This window comes from Nicotiana tabacum, chromosome 13 (assembly GCF_000715075.1).
Source record: "Nicotiana tabacum cultivar K326 chromosome 13, ASM71507v2, whole genome shotgun sequence".
NCBI lineage: Eukaryota > Viridiplantae > Streptophyta > Magnoliopsida > Solanales > Solanaceae > Nicotiana > Nicotiana tabacum.
The window spans coordinates 101,262,818-101,281,571 of NC_134092.1; the positions used below are offsets into that span (position 1 = coordinate 101,262,818).

General features: G+C 37.6%; 2 protein-coding genes across 2 annotated transcripts; both read left to right on the forward strand.

Annotated features, from left to right (window-relative positions):
* Nucleotides 1-317: 317 nt before the first annotated feature.
* On the forward strand, nucleotides 318-1,049 carry LOC107825399 (uncharacterized). Its single transcript, XM_016652255.1, has one exon. It carries the CDS (start codon nucleotides 318-320, stop codon nucleotides 1,047-1,049), a length of 732 nt encoding a protein of 243 aa, XP_016507741.1.
* A 2,727-nt stretch (nucleotides 1,050-3,776) lies between these two features.
* LOC142168274 (secreted RxLR effector protein 161-like) lies at nucleotides 3,777-4,469 on the forward strand. The gene has a single exon (XM_075228934.1). It carries the CDS (start codon nucleotides 3,777-3,779, stop codon nucleotides 4,467-4,469), a length of 693 nt encoding a protein of 230 aa, XP_075085035.1.
* Nucleotides 4,470-18,754: the final 14,285 nt, after the last annotated feature.

Sequence of the window (18,754 nt, forward strand, 5' to 3'; positions counted from 1 at the left end):
TTTTTCCTCTAGTTATTTGATTACTTGTATTAACTCTCCAACTGAGTTACATGTTGATTCAATGAAACGAGAGTTTATAAAAGTGATACTTACCTATCTTAAATTAACAGTTTACTCTCCATCTGAGTTGGTCCTGTTTTAATTTATGGGATAAATATCTTACATAACTCATATATTTTGCATGAATAGTTAAGTTTCCCTAACGAATATAACTATTCAATGAGCATGGTTATATGTGTAATGTGTTGTTTTTTAATTTAATTATTCTAAATACATAACTAATGATCTATTTAATATGAATATCTCTCAGATTAACCATGTCTTCATTCAACCCACTTACCTCAATTTTGAACCAAAACAAGTTAGAAGGACCGAAGTATGTTGACTGGAAAAAAAACCTTGATATTGTCCTAACTGCTGAAGGTTACAAATTTGTAATCACTGATGAGTGCCCAAGAAAACCTAAAAATGCTACTGATGATCAGGTTAAGGCCTATGACAAATGGGTCAAGGTTGATGAGATGGCGCGATGTTACATTCTTGCCTCTATGGCGAATGTTTTGCAACATCAGCATCAGTCTATGAGGTCTGCTTACGACATGCTCAAAAGTCTCAAAGAGATATTTGGTGAGCAAAATCATGCAGCTAAGCAGACTGCCATGAAAGTCCTTTTGAACACCAAGATGGCTGAAGGATCATCGGTCAGGGACCATGTTCTGAAGATGATGAGTCTTCTAAATGAATTGGAGGTCCTTGGAGCTATGATTGATAAGGAATCTCAAGTTGAGATGGTCTTACAGACTCTGCCTGATAGTTTTCAACAATTTTGCTTGAACTATAACATGAACAAAATGGATTTATTAGTGGCGAAATTGTTGAATGAGCTGCAAACGGCAGAATCTATTATCAAACAGCAAGCTCCAGTTGTGGCACTCAATGTTGAGAAAGCTTCAGTTTCTAAGTCGAAAGGCGGTAAGAAAAAAAAGAAGGCTCAAAAGGTCTTGGCACCTGGAGGTGCGGCTGGTGTGAAAAAATCCAAGGGAAAGTGATATTATTGCAACAACCTGGGCATCACAAAAAGCAATGCCCTGCCTATCTGGCAAAGTTGAATAAGCAAGGTAATTCAAATTTACATGTCATTGAAACTTGTTTAGCGACTGTCTCTACCATGTTTTGGTGTGTAGATTTAGGAGCCACTAATCATATCTGCACTACTTTGCAGGGGTGTCTGGAAACGCGACGGCTAAGTAAGAATGAAGTTTGCATTTTTCAAGCCAATGGCGAGCCAGCACCAGCTTTAGCATTAGGAGATATTAGAGTTTCGTTTAGTAGTGATAGAGTTTTAGTTTTGAAAGATGTTCTCTATGTACCTTCTATTAGAAGGAATTTGATTTCGGTTTCGAAAATAATGGATGCGGGTTATAATGTTTATTTTGCTAATAACTCTGTTGTTATTAAGTTTAATAAACATTTTATCTACACCGCTGCTAGAGTACATAACCTTTTCATTCTTGATATATATCCTCCTCATGTACTACAACAACCAAAAGAATTAAACAACTATAATCTGCCACATAAAAGAATAACATATTTCTGAATTGAGCCAAACTTATTTATGGAACTTATGTCTAGGTCATATAAATCTAAATAGGATTTCGATATTGGTCCCTGATGGACCTTTGAGTTCATTGAAAGTGGAGTCACTGCCAACATGTGAATCCTGTTTAGAAGGTAAAATGACGAAGAGACATTTTCCCTCAGAGCCAGCAATAAGTTAGAATTAATTCACTCTGATTTGTGTGGCCCTATGAATATACAAGCAAGAGTTGGTTTTGAGTATTTTGTGACTTTCAAAGATGATTACTCAAAATATGGATACATTTATCTGTTGCGTCATAAGTCTGAATGCTTTGAGAAATTCAAGGAATTTAAGACGGAAACGGAGAAACGACATGATAAATATATCAAAACATTGTGATCTGATCATGGTGGTGAATACCTTTCTGCAGAATTCATTAAATACTTATCAGATTCTGGAATTACATCTCAATTATCTACTCCAGGAACACCACAACAAAATAGTGTGGCAGAAAGAAGAAATAGGACCCTTATGGAGATGGTTAGGTCAATGTTAAGTTATTCCGATTTGCCTTCTTCCTTTTGGGGATATGCTTTAGAAATAACAAATTACATTCTAAATTTGGTTCCTTCAAAGTCAGTACCTTCAACTCCAGTAGAATTGTGGAGTGGGCGCAAGCTAAGTTTACGGCACATTCGGGTTTAGGGTTGTCCAGCACATGTGCTGAAAGGAAAAGCGGATAAATTGGAATCGAGGACAAAAGTATGCATTTTTATTGGATATCCAAAAGGAACTAAAGGCGGTTTATTTTATTGTCCCAAAGAAAAGAAGGTAATTGTTACGACAAATGCCAGATTTTTAGAAGAGGACTATTTAATGAACCATATTCCTAGAAGCAAACTAGTTTTACAGAAATTAAGTAATAGAGTAACTAATGACTCATCTATGGAACGTATCCCGGAAGCCAGTATTGACATACCACTGCATTATCGTAGTGGGAGAAATGCCAATAGGCAGCAGAATGCACAAGAGCAATTGCCTAACATCTCACTACCCCAAAGTAGTAGGAGTAATATTGAGCAACCTGAAATTGTTCTGCAGCCTGCACTCCAGGAAGAAGTTAATGATATCCCAACACCACAAGGTATGGAGGATAACATTGACGCTTCAGTTTCAGAAAATGATGTTGTAATTCAACAACAAAATACTGCACTTGTAGTGACTAGTCGTAGTGGGAGAATTATAAGAAAACTTCTCCGTTTTGCGCTTTTGGGAGAATCTTATGATAGAATCCCTGAAGAGCCCAACACCGAACCTATTAATTACGATGAAGCACTACAGGATACAGATGCTGATAAATGGGTTGCTGCTATGAAATCTGAAATGGAGTCCATGTACTCCAATCAAGTCTGGGATCTTGTAGAACCACCTACTGGAGTCCAACCCATTGGTTGTAGATGGATCTATAAGAAAAAGAGAGGAGTGGATGGAAAAGTGCAAACTTTTAAAGCTAGGCTTGTTGCAAAAGGGTTTACTCAAAAAGAAGAGATCGATTATGAGGAAACCTTTTCACCAGTAGCCATGCTTAAATCCATTAGGATTCTCTTATCCATTGCTGCTCATTACGATTATGAGATTTGGCAAATGGATGTCAAGACGGCTTTTCTAAATGAAAGTCTTGATGAGTGCATCTATATGGCACAACCAGTTGGTTTCATAAAAAGTGGCAATGAGCACATGTTGTGTAAATTAAAGAAATCTATCTATGGATTGAAACAAGCTTCTAGAGCATGGAACACTTGTTTTGACGCATCGATTAAAACCCTCGGTTTTGATCAATGTGAAAATGAGTTTTGTGTCTATAAGAAGTGGGGTGGAGATAAAGTTACATTTTTGGTTTTGTACGTAGATGATATTTTTCTCATAGGAAATAATGTGAGCATGTTGAATTCAGTAGAGGAATGGTTGTCCTCACATTTCGATATGAAAGACTTGGGACATGCGGCACATATCCTTAGGATCAAGCTTATGCGAGATCGCAAGCAAAGGATATTAGGCTTATCCCAAGCACTTTATATTGATACTATTCTCACCAGGTTTAGCATGCAAGATTCCAAGAAAGGCTTTCTCCCTTTTAGACATGGATATCTCTCTGTCGAAAGATCAGTCCCCAAAAATGACTGATGAGATAGAAAAGATGAAGGTGATCCCTTATGCTTCTGCTATAGGGAGTCTCATGTATGCTATGCTATGTACTAGACCTGATATCTGCTTTGTTGTTGGCATGGTTAGTAGATTTCAGTCTAACCGTGGACGAGAACACTGGACTGCCGTTAAGCATATAATCAAGTACTTGAAAAGGACTAGGGATTATATGTTGGTGTATCACTCAGGTGATCTTGCACCCATTGGCTATACTGATTCAGATTTCCAGTCAGATAGAGATTCTAGAAAATCTACCTCAGGATATGATTTTACCTTAGGAGGTGGAGCCATAAGTTGGAGGAGCATCAAGCAATCATGTGTTGCTAATTCCACCATGGAAGCCGAATATGTGGCTGCATCTGAGGCAACTAAAGAGGCTGTTTGGCTCAGGAACTTTCTAAAAGAGCTTAATGTAGTTTCTTCAGTTCAAGCACCGATTGTACTTTATTATGATAATAGTGGTGCAGTTGCAAACTCGAAGGAACCAAGAAGCCATAAAAGGAGTAAGCATATTGAGCGTAAATATCACTTAATTTGGGACATAACTCAGAGAGGTGATGCAAGAGTGTTGAAGATTGCGTTAGAGGACAATTTGGCAGACCTGTTTACAAAGAGCTTGACACAGAAGATTTTTGACAAGCATGTAGAAGAAGTGGGTATTAAAGTAGTAGACGCATGGTTATGAGTCTAAGTGGGAGATTGTTGGGATATACTATTAACCATGCGGTTTAGACATAGTATTTTATTTTATTCTTTATGGAATAATTATTTATTTTATTTATTCAATTCAATAAAGTACTATTTTAAATAGATCATTTGTTACACGTGTGTCCTTTTAGTTATGTAGTAGACAAATTAGTGTATAGAGTCTTAGCTCATGCACAGAAGATTAAATTGTCGGTTGACATAATTAATAAACTATGTTCACAATCAAAGATATTATTGGACAAAATATCTTGATGATTGTAGCACAAGATTATGGTATAATTTGTCTTGATTATGGGAGTGGTTTTACTCCGACTTCTTGTGCTAGTATACTTAGTGTATATTGAACGGACTAAGAAGAGAAAAGATATTTTTGTACTGAATATATATAAAATATTTTCTCTAATTCATTAAATGAGCTTAAACTCCTAATCATGATATAATTATTATGATCAATGTAATTTATTTATTATTTTGATTTATCAAAAGGTACGACTCTATTCAGAGTTAGTGTATGCATAATAGAGTGGACAATAACGAATAACATTTGTGAAATAATAATTAGTTGATAGAATCCACGATTTGGTTTTGAGTTTGACGATACCCCTTTATGTGAGCTTATAAGTTTTCATGTGAAAACCCCGCCGGTGAATTTTGTATCCGTCACATGAAATGATTTAAGTGGAATTATAAAAGATTTAATTAGTTGATTAAATTAAATTTTCAGTAATTTAATTTAATTAACTGGTATTTGAGATCTTAACATGGGGAGTTAAAATAAGTGTTATTGAATTTTCGAAATTCATATTGAGGAGTTCAATTGAAGTTTTTTTTGTGGAATAAATTGCAATTAATTATAGTAAGAATTAATTCATACTAATTTCGAATTAATTCTATAATTAGTAGCCTCTTATTATTTTTGTGGTCCCTGCTATACCTAGTAAAAATCTGAACTCAACTTGGGTAAAAAGTGACTTGAAAGAAAAGTTATCCGGTAGAGTTAGAGTAGGATTTTACTTATGCAAGTAGAATCCTACACGTTTTTGGAGATTTTCGGCCAAAAACTAGTCTACTTAAGGAAGACTAATTTCACCCAACAACTCACTTTTTAGAGTTGTATTGTTCTTGCCCACTCAAAGAAAATTCATCCAAGGTTTTACTAGGCATATAGCAGAAGACTGCAGCCCTGGATTCTAGCTGTGTGGAGGATTTGTGCAACGTTTTTAAGAGGTTAGTGCTTCTAATCTAGCAATTATAGCATTATCTAGTTTACATGTATTTGATGCACGAATTGTTTGCTTGCTTCCGCTGCGCATGTTCTAACAGTTAGAACTTAGGACTATATCAAGTAAAATTGCGTTTTCAGCAGTCTACAACAACTCCTCAGAGAAAAAGAAAGAAGGATATTATATCCTGTATAAAATGAAAATATTAACTAAATACATGTCAAACTTAATCAAAAGATTTGCATGAAATTAACACTTGCAATTAACCACCAATACATTCCATCCAAGCATCTATGGTATCTTCACCTTCCATTCCAAGTTCATCTGCAGTCTCAGTGCCCTTAATCCTCTTTCCGTCGTAAGTAAACCTTATTGCTTCATATTTTAGCCCAACTTCATCAGAATAAGCATGTAAGAGTCTTGACAGAGGAACATCTTTTTTGCACCTGAAGAAGACATCTTCCTTATCTTCCATCTGTACTCTAATAGTTGCATGAGAAGAAGTACTTTTCCCCTTAACGTTTGATGTTTCCATTTCCATTCCTTTTCATTTGTATTCTGAACATACTATTTATAGTATATATATGATGAAGAATTTTATGAGTTGAGATCTCATCATGAAAAAGAAAGCCCTTTCAAATTCCAATTATTGGAATACTAACGGATAGGTTCATTGATATAGTCATAGAGAAAAGGAGATGCATTTTATTATCTCCTGCAAATAAATTATTAAGAAGCATTTATTGGCATTTAGTAAGTTAAACAGTTATTGTTGGGATGATTACCCTAATCTCTCCGCCATTAGGTTAGAAGTCAAATAGTTAAAATCGATGGTCACCTTTTTATATTGTCAGTACAATTTAATTTGGTCATAGTAGGTTCTCACTCTATTTTGCAGGTTGCTATACCAGACTTGATATGAAGAGTTAATGATATACTCTCTCAGTCACTTTTACTTGACACGTTTTGACTTTTTACGCCCTTAAAAAATAATAAATGAAAGTGCATAATTTACCATGTTACCCATATTAATTGATGCATATTTTATTGGATTTGAGAAAATAATTTGAAATGGTAATAAATAATGTAGGTAAAACAGAAAAAAATTTGTTATCTTCTCTTGATATGCGTAAAGTGCCAAGTAAAAGTGAACATCTATTTTTAATATACATGTCAAGTAAAAGTGATCGGAGTGAGCAAATTATATTTACCTTATGGTGTAAAAATATAAATGTCCACTATCAATGCACATAACTTAAAACTTTTTGTAGGTAAGTTACTTCTTTTATTTTCTCTCTCTTTTTTTTACACATTCAACGTGAGATATGAAAAGTCCAATTAACTAGCTATTAATAACTTTAAAGTTCCAAGTGGTAATAAAGACTTTTTAGATAACCCAAAAAAACATTAAACTTGTGATACTGCCATTTAAATTATACCTTTTAATCATTCAATTGTTCTTTAGGGACATGGTGAAGTTGTTCCAACAGGAATCAGTGAGAAGATCCAGCTAGCTGGTATATATAATCAGTTCACAAGGTAAGGACGTCATAAACAATTACGGACTACAATATAAATATATAAATGGGAAAAGGTCAAGTATTATTATCTCAAATAATATTCAATAGTCATGTAAATTCATGCCATGTGGACCATAAAATGATTAATGGTTGAGATCCATTTAACTCTTATACTAATAAAAAAGGAATTAAAATGGCAAAAGTTTGTCTAACTCCACCGTTAAGAATTAACCCAAGTTACGTTTGTCACTTCTCTTTTTCTATCCTTTTAATACATCAAAATATGTCTCTTACTTTTAGCAAAATAAAGCTAAAACTATATTTTATCAAGAAAGGCAATTAAAGATGGCGGGGATCATCTATCCGATTTTTTTACCCACCAAAAGAACATTTTCTCCTTTGGAAATATCATACATATCATTAAAAGATATTTATTCATCTTTTACAAGTATCTAATCTTATTTCTTTTCCTAAGAAACCCAAAAGTTTTATTGTTGCAATCGTCAACAACAAACAGTGAATCTTTTGAAATACAAGGCTTTATTCTCTACCTTTTTTTATATTATTAGTTATTGTTTGGACTTGTTAAATTTAATTGTATCACGACTCAAAATTCCCACCTTCGGACCGTGATGGCGCCTAACATTTCACTTGCTAGGCAAGCCAACGTTAGAATAATATTAACCAATTTTTAAATAATTTTTAAATTTATTAATAACAAAGAACGATTGCGGAAGTAAAATCTGAAATATAGTGAATAATCCATAAAACAAAATAACGGTGTCTAAATATCATCCCAAAATTGGTGTCACAAGTGCACGAACTTTTAGAATAATACAAATAAGGGCCTGAATAAAATAAAGATGTCTGAAAATAAACACACAGCTAAAGTGAAGTAGACGGGGACTTCAGAACTGCGGACGTCGTGCAGTTATACCTCAAGTCTTCTCTAAATAGCTGAAATCCGAGCAAGTCCACAGTACGCCGCTGGGACCAACTCCGAAATTTGCACAAGAAGTGCAGAGTATAGTATCAGTACAACCGACCCCATGTACTGGTAAGTGCCGAGCCTAACCTCGACGAAGTAGTGACGAGGCTAAGGCGGGTCACTTACATTACCTGTACGTAATATTAGTAACAACAATAATAATAGAGATAAATCAGGTAACTCATTTATAATAAATGAAGCCAATTCAGCAGTTATAACCAATTTTCATTTTCATCAATTCTGTTGCAGCGTGCAACCCGCTCTCACAATATATTCACATTCAATTCTGTTGCAACGTGCAACCCGCTCTCACAATATATTCATTTTCAATCCTCTCATATAATTATTTTTAATCAATTATATATATTGACTTTTAAATAAGTCTATTGCGGCGTACAGTTCGATTCCCCAAATATTAACTTTTAATAAGTTTGTTGCGGCGTGCAATTCGATCCTCCAATATGGACTTTTTTAATAAGTCTGTTGCGGCGTGCAAGCCGATCCTCCAATATATCTATTTTAATCAATTCTGTTGCGGCGTGCAACCCGATCCTCTAATATATCCATTTACCAATTCTTATAGAAGAATTTTCCCCAATAAATACAATAATTAATATAAAATTATAAGACAACAAGCATACAATAATTATAATTTAATTATGAAACAAACAATGACAAATAGCAAATTATTATGTATATCAGGGAGAAAATAGGCAGTTTAATATTTAATATGCTAAATGTCAAATAACAATTAAGACACATAATTCAAATAGCATGTAACAATTAATGCATGAATTCAAGAATTAATATTTGACAAAGAATAGGAGAGAAACAATTATTATAATAATTAATTCATGATTTAAAACAATTTATGATTTTTCAAGTAAGCAGGCAAACAATTAATTTGACGACGTATAGATACTAGTCACCTCGCCTATATGTTGTTCACATGCATTTCACATAACAAATAATTTAAGGGTTCTATTCCCTCAAGTCAAGGTTAACCACGACACTTACCTCGCTTTGCAAATTCCAATCAATTACTCGACCACAACTTTTCCTTTTAAATTTATCTCCAAAAGCTTCAAATCAATTCACAAACAATTAGATATACTCAATACGAATCATAGGAATTAATTCCATATGAATTTATTAATTTTCCGAATAAAAATTTGAAATTTATTTAAATATTCGACAGAGGGACCCACGTCTCAAATCCCGGAAAAACTTGCGAAATCCGAACACCCGTTCCGCTACGAGTTCAACCATACAAATTATCCAATTCTGATGTCAAATGGACCTTCAAATCTAAATTTTTTATTTTTAGAAAGCTTTACAAAAATTCCAATTTCTTCCATCTAAATCCGAAATAAATGATGAATATAGACATGGATTCGTGAAATATAATCACTTTTGGTTATAGAACATTTATCCAGTTCCAAATCATGAAAAACTTCTCAAAACCTCGCCTTAACCGAGCTCAAAGTGACCAAAATAAGTAAAAATGTCGGACTCTTCGATATATACACTGTCCAGGATTTTCCGCATCTTCGGTGCCTGGGCTCGCACATCTGATCTCGCATCTGTGAGAAAAATCTCGCATCTGTGAAATGGGGCTGCCATCGAGGCCTCGCATCTGCGGAGGACAAATGCGCACATGCGCTGCCTTCCACTTCTGTGATTGTGGTAATGCAAGCCTTTTGGTAATGCAAGCCTGTAGGCTACTTCACCCACCCTTTCAAGAATTTCAAAGGATCCGATATACATGGGGCTCAACTTGCCCTTCTTTCCGAACCTCATTACACCTTTCATAGGTGAAACTCGGAGCATTATTCTTTCTCCAACCATGAATGCAATATCATGAACTTTACGGTCGGCATAACTCTTTTGCCTAGACTGAGCTGTGCGAAGTCGATCCTGAATAATCTTGACCTTATCCAAGGCATCCTGTAACCAAATCGGTACCCAATAACCGAGCCTCTCCCGGTTCAAACCAACCAACTGGCGATCGATATCGCCTTCCGTATAATGCCCCATATGTAGCCATCTGAATGCTCGACTGGTAGCTATTATTATAAGCAAACTCCGCAAGTGGCCAGAAATGATCCCAAGAACCTCTAAAGTCTATAACACAAGCGCGGAGCATATCTTCCAATATCTGAATAGTGCGCTCTGACTGTCCGTCTGTCTGTGGATGAAATGTTTTACTCAACTCCACCCGCGTGCCTAACTCACGTTGTACAACCCTCCAGAAATGTGAGGTAAACTGCGTACCTCGATCTGAAATAATAGACACGGGCACACCGTGAAGGCGGACAATCTCACGAATGTAAATTTCAGCTAACCTCTCTGAAGAATAGGTAACTGCCACTGGAATGAAATGTGCTGATTTGGTCAACCTATCCACAATGACCCAAACTGCGTCAAATTTTCTCTGAGTCCGTGGGAGCCCAACAACAAAATCCATAGTGATACGCACCCACTTCCACTCAGGAATTTCTAACTTCTGAAGAAAACTACCAGGTCTCTGATATTTGTACTTAACTTGCTGACAATTCAGACACCGAGCTACATATGCAACTATATCCTTTTTTATTCTCCTCCACCAATAATGTTGCCGCAAATCTTGATACATTTTGGCGGTACCTGGATGAATAGAGTACCTGGAACTGTGTGCCTCTTCAAGAATTAATTCACGAAGCCCATCCACATTAGGCACACAAATACAACCCTGCATTCGCAGAACTCCATCTTCCCCCACAATAACTTATTTGGCATCACTGTGCCGCACCATGTCCTTAAGGACAAGTAAATGAGGATCATCATACTGCCTCTCTCTGATGCGCTCATATAAAGAAGACCGAGCGACTGTGCAAGCTAGAACCTGACTGGGTTCTGAAACATCTAACCTCACGAACTGATTAGCCAAAGTCTTAACATCTGCAGCTAATGGCTTCTCACCAACCGGAATATACCCGAGACTGCCCATACTCACAACCTTTCTACTCAAAGCATCGGCCACCACATTGGCCTTTCCGGGGTGATACAAAATGGTCATATCATAGTCTTTCAACAACTCCAACCATCTTCTCTGCCTCAAATTAAGATCCTTTTGTTTGAACAGATACTGAAGGCTACGATGATCAATAAATACCTCACACGAGACACCGTAGAGGTAATGCCTCTAAATCTTCAGCGCATGAACAATGGCTGCCAATTCTAAGTCATGAACATGATAATTTTTCTCGTGAACTTTCAACTGCCGCAACGCATATGCAATTACCTTGCCATCTTGCATTAATACTGCACCAAGCCCAATGTGAGATGCGTCACAATATACCGTATACGATCCTGAACCTATGGGTAATACCAACACTGGCGCCGTAGTCAAAGCTCAACTCACACTCATCTGACCATCTAAATGGGACACCCTTTTGGGTTAGTCTGGTCAATGTGCTTGCTATAGATGAAAACCCTTCCACGAACCGACGATAATAACCTGCCAAACTCAGGAAACTCCGGATCTCTGTAACTAAAGTAGGTCTAGGCCAATTTTGAACAGCCTCTATCTTCTTAAGATCCACCTTTATGCCTTATGTCGATACAACATGGCCCAAAAAGGCAACTGAGTCTAACCAAAACTCACATTTTGAAATTTTGTCATATAACTGATTATTCTTCAAAGTCTGAAGCACACTCCGAAGATGTTGCTCATGTACCTCTCGACTGCTGGAGTAAATCGAGATATCATCAATGAATACAACCACAAAAGAATAAAAATAGGGCTTGAACACCCGATTCATCAAATCCATAAATGTTGCTGGGGCATTTGTCAACCCAAATGACATCACTAGAAATTCGTAATGCCCATACCGAGTCCGAAAAGCTGTCTTAGGGATATCAGATGCCCTAATCTTCAACTGATGGTAACCAGACCTCAAATCAATCTTCGAAAATACCTTGGCACCCTAAAGCTGATCAAATAAGTCATCAATTCTTGGCAGCGGATATTTGTTTTTGATAGTGGCCTTGTTCAACTGCCGATAGTCTATACACATCCGCATAGAGCCATCTTTCTTCTTTACAAATAATACTGGTGCACCCCAGGGCGAGACACTGGGTCTAGTGACTCCCTGATCAAGCAAGTCTTGTAACTTCTCTTTCAATTCTTTCAACTCTGGCGGGGCCATACGGTATGGTGGAATAGAAATGGGTTGGGTGTCCGGAGCCAAATAAACACAGAAGTCAATATCTCTGTTGGGTGGCATCCCCGGCAGATCTGCAGGAAATACTTCTGGAAATTCACGAACAACTGGTACTGAGTCCATAGAAGAAACATCTACATTGGGATCGCGAATATAAGCCAAATAGGCTAGACATCCTTTCTCTACCATACGCCGAGCTTTCATATAAGAAATAACCCTGCCAGCAGAATGACCAGGAGTTCCTTTCCACTCTAACCGAGGTAACACCGACATAGCTAAGGTCACTGTCTTGGCATGACAATCCAATATAGCATGATAAGGGGACAACCAATCCATACCCAAGATCACATCAAAATCTACCATATCAAGAAATAGAAGATCCACACTAGTCTCAAGATTACCAATAGTAACCACACACGAACGATAGACATGATCTACTACAACAGAGTCTCCCACCGGTGTAGATATAAAAACAGAAGCACTCAGAGAATCACAAGGCATAACCAAATATGAAGCAAAATAGGAGGACACATAGGAATAAGTAGATCCTGGATCAAATAGAACTGAAGCATCTCTATGGCAAACTGGAATAATACATGTGATCACAGCATCAGATGACTCAGCCTCAGGCCTAGCTGGAAAAGCATAAAATCGGGGCTGAGCCCCACCATTCTAAATTGCGTCCCTGGGACAGCCTCTAACTGGCTAGCCTCCACCTCCAACGGTCTGACCTCCACATCTAATGACCTGACCTCCACCTCTAGCTGCCTGACCCCTACCTCTAGCTGGTTGAGCAGGCGGTGAAGCAACCGGTGCCGGTATGATGGCACGAGAATCTTGCCGAGATCTGTTACTCGTCAATCTAGGGGAATATCTCCTGATGTGACCAATGTTCCCACACTCATAACACCCATCCTGATGTCGTGGCTGCTGAAGCTGAAGCTAACCCAAATAGGGCCGGATAACCGCTGCAGTAACTCTGGAGTGGTGATGCACTGATAGGAGCTGAATGTGCACTGAATGTTGGCTGCCCAGAGTAATGCATAATAGGATCGTGACTCCCTGAAGCACCGGGAGATGCATGAAGTTCTGAACGAAATGGTCTGGGAGGATGACCCCTAACAAAATTACCCCTGCCTCCAGACGAGGCACCACCGAACTGACGAGGCCTCTTATCAGACCTCTGCCCTCTCTCTTATGCAAGAACCATCTCGATCCTCCTCGCGACATTAGCAGCCGCCTGAAAAGAAATTTCACTTCCGGTCTCCTTGGTCATCTGAAGCCTGATAGGGTGAGTGAGTCCCTCAATAAACCTCATCACTCTCTCTCCCTTAGTAGGTAGTAAAAGGAGAGCATGACGGGACAAATCCACAAAACGGGACTCATACTGAGTAACAGTCATACTGCCCTACTGTAAACGCTCAAATTGCTTGCGAAATTCCTCTCTCCGTGTGATAGGAAGGAACTTCTCCAGGAATAGCTGAGAGAACTGCACCCAGGTAAGTGCAGGCGATCCAACTGGTCTGGTCAATGTATAATCTCTCCACCACCTCTTAGCGGAACTCGTCATCTGAAATACAATGAAATCAACCCCATTGGTCTCAACTATACCCATGTTCCGCAGCACCTCGTGGCAACGTTCAAGATAATTATGTGGGTCCTCAGAAGGTGTACCACTGAAGTGAACTAGAAAGAGCTTAGTAAACTTATCCAGTCTCAATAAGGCCTCAAAAGACATGGCGGGCCTATCACCGGTCTCTGCCGCAACAACTGGCTGAACTACCCCAACTGGCGGGGCTGCTGGAGCCTGATTCTGGGGAGCCATCTGCTCCGGAATGGGAGTAGTGGGAGTTTGTGGTCCTCCCCCAGCCTGTGAAATGGCTGGTGCCACTGGAAATGTACCATTCTGGGCCACGCCCTCCATAAAACTCACCAAACTGACCCAAAGTGTCCTGAAGCACTGGAGTAGTTATGAATCCTTCCGGGACCTGAACTGGTCCAGCTGGTACATTCTGAATTGGAGCCTCCTCCTGAAGGTCTACCTGAGGTTCTACAACAGGTGCAGCTGCTCGAGTTCTGGACTGAGCTCTGCCTCGACCTCTACCCCTGGCCATAGTTGCCACTGGGGGTTCTGGTCCCTGTCCATCGTTAGAGGTATTACGTGTTCTCACCATCTGCGAGAGAATAAGAGTAGAATGTTTCAATTTTCGATAATAGAGTAAAATCGCACAATAGAATAAGAAAGAAGTGATATTGTTCCTAAACTTCATAGCCTCTGAGAGATAAGCACAGACATCTCCATACCGATCCTTCAGACTATACTAAGCTTGCTCGTGACTCATGAGACCTATGTAACCTAGTGCTTTGATACCAACTGTCACGACCCGAAATTCCCACCTTCGGACTGTGATGGCGCCTAATATTTCACTTGCTAGGCAAGCCAACGTTAGAATAATATTAAGCAATTATTAAATAATTTTTAAATTTATTAATAACAAAGAACGATTTCGGAAGTAAAGTCTGAAATATAGTGAATAATCCAGCTAAAGTGAAGTTGACGGGGACTTCAGAACTGCGGACGTCGTGCAGTTATACCTCAAGTCTTCTCTGAATAGCTGAAATTTGAGCAAGTCTATAGTACGCCGCTGGGACCAACTCCGAAATCTGCACAAGAAGTGCAGAGTGTAGTATCAGTACAACCGACCCCATGTACTGGTAAGTGCTGAGCCTAACCTCGACGAAGTAGTGACGAGGCTAAGGCGGGTCACTTACATTACCTGTACGCAATATTAGTAACAACAACAATAATAGAGATAAATCAGGTAACTCATTTATAATAAATGAAGCCAATTCAGCAGTTATAACCAATTTTCATTTTCATCAATTCTGTTGCAGCGTACAACACGCTCTCCCAATATATTCACATTCAATTCTGTTGCAGCGTGCAACCCGCTCTCACAATATATTTATTTTCAATCCTCTCATATAATTATTTTTAATCAAGTATATATATTGACTTTTAAATAAGTCTATTGCGGCGTGCAATCCGATCCTCCAAATATTGACTTTTAATAAGTCTGTTGCGGCGTGCAACTCGATCCTCCACTATGGACTTTTTTAATAAGTCTGTTGCGGCGTGCAACCCGATCTTCCAATATATCCATTTCAATCAATTCTGTTGCGGCGTGCAACTCGATCCTCCAATATATCCATTTACCAATTCTTATAGAAGAAATTTTCCAAATAAATGCAATAATTAATATAAAATTATAAGACAACAAGCATACAATAATTATAATTTAATTATGAAACAAACAATGACAAATAGCAAATTATTATGAAAATCAGGGAGAAAATAGGCAGTTTAATATTTAATATGCTAAATGTCAAATAACAATTAAGACACATAATTCAAATAGCATGTAACAATTAATGCATGAATTCAAGAATTAATATTTGACAAAGAATAGGAGAGAAATAATTATTATAATAATTAATTCATGATTTAAAATAATTTATAATTTTTCAATTAAGCAGGCAAATAATTAATTTGACGACGTATAGACACTCGTCACCTCGCCTATACGTCGTTCACATGCATTTCACATAACAAATAATTTAAGGGTTCTATTCCCTCAAGTCAAGGTTAACCACGATACTTACCTCGCTTTGCAAATTCCAATCAATTACTCAACCACAGCTTTTCCTTTTAAATTTGTCTCCAAAAGCTTCAAATATATTCACAAATAATTCAATATACTCAATACGAATCATAGGAATTAATTCCATATGAATTTATTATTTTTTGAATAAAAATCCGAAATTCATTTAAATATTCGATAGTGGGATCCACGTCTCAAATCATAAAAAAACTTGCGAAATTCGAACACCCGTTCCGCTACGAGTTCAACCATACAAAAATTATCCAATTCCGATGTCAAATGGACCTTCAAATCTAAATTTTTCGTTTTTGGAAAGTTTTACAAAAATTCCAATTTCTTCCATCTAAATTCGAAATAAATGATGAATATAGACATGGATTCGTGAAATATAATCACTTTTGGTTATAGAACACTTACCCAGTTCGAAATCGTGAAAAACCTCTCAAAACTTCGCCTTAACCGAGCTCAAAATGACCAAAATGAGTAAAAATATCGGACTCTTTGATATATACACTGCCCAGACATTTTCGCACCTGCTGTGCCTGGGCTCGCACATGCAATCTCGTATCTGCGAAATGGGGCTGCCAGGCGAGGCCTCGCATCTGCGGAGGACAAATGCGCACCTGCGCTGCCTTCCGCTTCTGCGATTGTCAAGTCCGCTTCTGCGGACGCGCGGGTGCGTGCAAGTTTCCGTACCTGCGGACCTTTGCCCAACCTGCCCAGGCCGCTTTTGCGATGGAAGGCTCCCTTTTGCGAGCTCGCTCCTGCGGTCAAAAATCCGCAGGTGCGATTACAATAGAAGGAAAAATTTCAGATTTTGCTTAAGTCCAATTCTTGTTCCGATTTCGATTCGAGTCACACTCGGAGTACTTGGGAACCCCGCCCGAATATACCAACAAGTCCTGTAACATAATACAGACTTACTCGGGGTCGAAAATCACGTCAAACAACGCTGAAATTACAATTCACACCCCGATTCGAACTTTGAGTTTTAAACTTTTCCATTTGCAAATCTCGTGCCAAAACATATTAAATGAATTCGGAATGACTTCAAATTTGGCACACAAGTCCTAAATGACATAACGGAGCTATTCAAATTTCCAGAATCGGATTCCGGCTCCGATATCAAAAAGTCAACCCCGTGGTCAAACTTGAAATCTTTAGCCTTTAAATTATTAGTTTCCGTTAAATGGTCATAACTTGAGCTAGGGACCTCCAAATTATATTTCGGGTGTCCCAAATCATGATACGGACCTATCGAAACTGTCAAAACATTGATTCAGGTTCGTTTGCTCAAAATGTTGACCAAAGTCAACTCAATTGAGTTTTAAGGCTCTATTTCACATTTTAATCCATTTTTCATATAAAAAATTTTTGAAAAAATTTATGGACTGTGCACGCAAGTCGAGGAATGATAATTAGTACTTTTCGAGGTCTTAGAACACAGAAATACTTATTAAATTTAAAGATGACATTTTGGGTCATCACAAATTGTGTTTTTTATTTTAAGTTTGATTAATTGATATTTGTCTGATCTAATATTATATGTTTTCATTCATACGCCTAATCTGACAAGCTGCAAATACAAGAAAGTTTCATTATGATTATTTAATTTATGATGATGGTAATAAGTTTGTACCTTTTTTACGTTTGAATCATTGTTCAGAACTCCGTAGTATTTTAAGTTTGATTTCTTTCTTTTTATTGAGTATAGTTGAGAATTTTGGGAAAAGAATGTGTGAAAATACTCCTGAAGAAGTGTGATAACCCGATAGGTCATCTTTAAATTTAACATTCAATTCTATGCTCTGAGATCTCGAATAGTACCATTCAGTATTTCTCGACTTGCGTGCACAGTCCATATATTTTTTTGGAAAGCCTTTATGTGAAAAATTGATAAAAATGTGAAATAGTGCTTTAAAACTCACTTAAATTGATTTCGGTCAATATTTTGAGCAAACGGACACGGATTAATATTTTGACTGTCCCGATGGGTCCGTATCGTGATTTGGGATTTGGGCGTATGCCCGGAATCAAATTTGAAAGTCCATAGCTCGAATTTTCGTCAAAGAATTTTCGTCATTTGACGAAAACTAGAAATTTAAAGGTTTAAAGAATTCCTAAATTGGCCATAATTGGATTTTTGTTGATACTGGGTCCCGATTTGGATTCCGAGAGTTTGATCAGCTTCGTAACAATATTTATGACTTGTGTACAAAATTTAAAGTTATTCCGAGGTGCGTAGGCACACTTTCCGTTAGTTTTTGAAAAAGAAAATAAAAGGCTTGATTTTATAAAGCTTGAATTTATATGTTTCACCGAAAGTTGACTTTGATGATATCAAGTTTGGATTATGATTCCAGAAATTTTAGTAGCTTTGTTATGTCATTTGGACTTGTACGCCAAATTTGAGTTCATTCCGAATTGATTTGACGTGTTTCGGCGCGAGTTATAGAATTAAAAATTTCATAAACTCACAAGTTCGAATCGACGCGCGATTTGTAGTTTCGCCGTTGTTATGTGTGATTTGAGACCTCGAGTAGGTCCGTAATATGTTTTGAGACTTGTTGGTATGTTCGGACGGAGTCCCGAGGGGCTCGGGTGCATTTCGGAGTGGTTTCAGACCATTTCTAGCCATTTTTAATTACTGGTTTTTTTTGCTAC

What these genes read in the sequence shown, in the direction of transcription:
- LOC107825399 (XM_016652255.1), top strand. Translation starts at nt 318, where the DNA reads ATGTCTTCATTCAACCCACTTACCTCAATTTTGAACCAAAACAAGTTA.
- LOC142168274 (XM_075228934.1), top strand. Translation starts at nt 3,777, where the DNA reads ATGAAGGTGATCCCTTATGCTTCTGCTATAGGGAGTCTCATGTATGCT.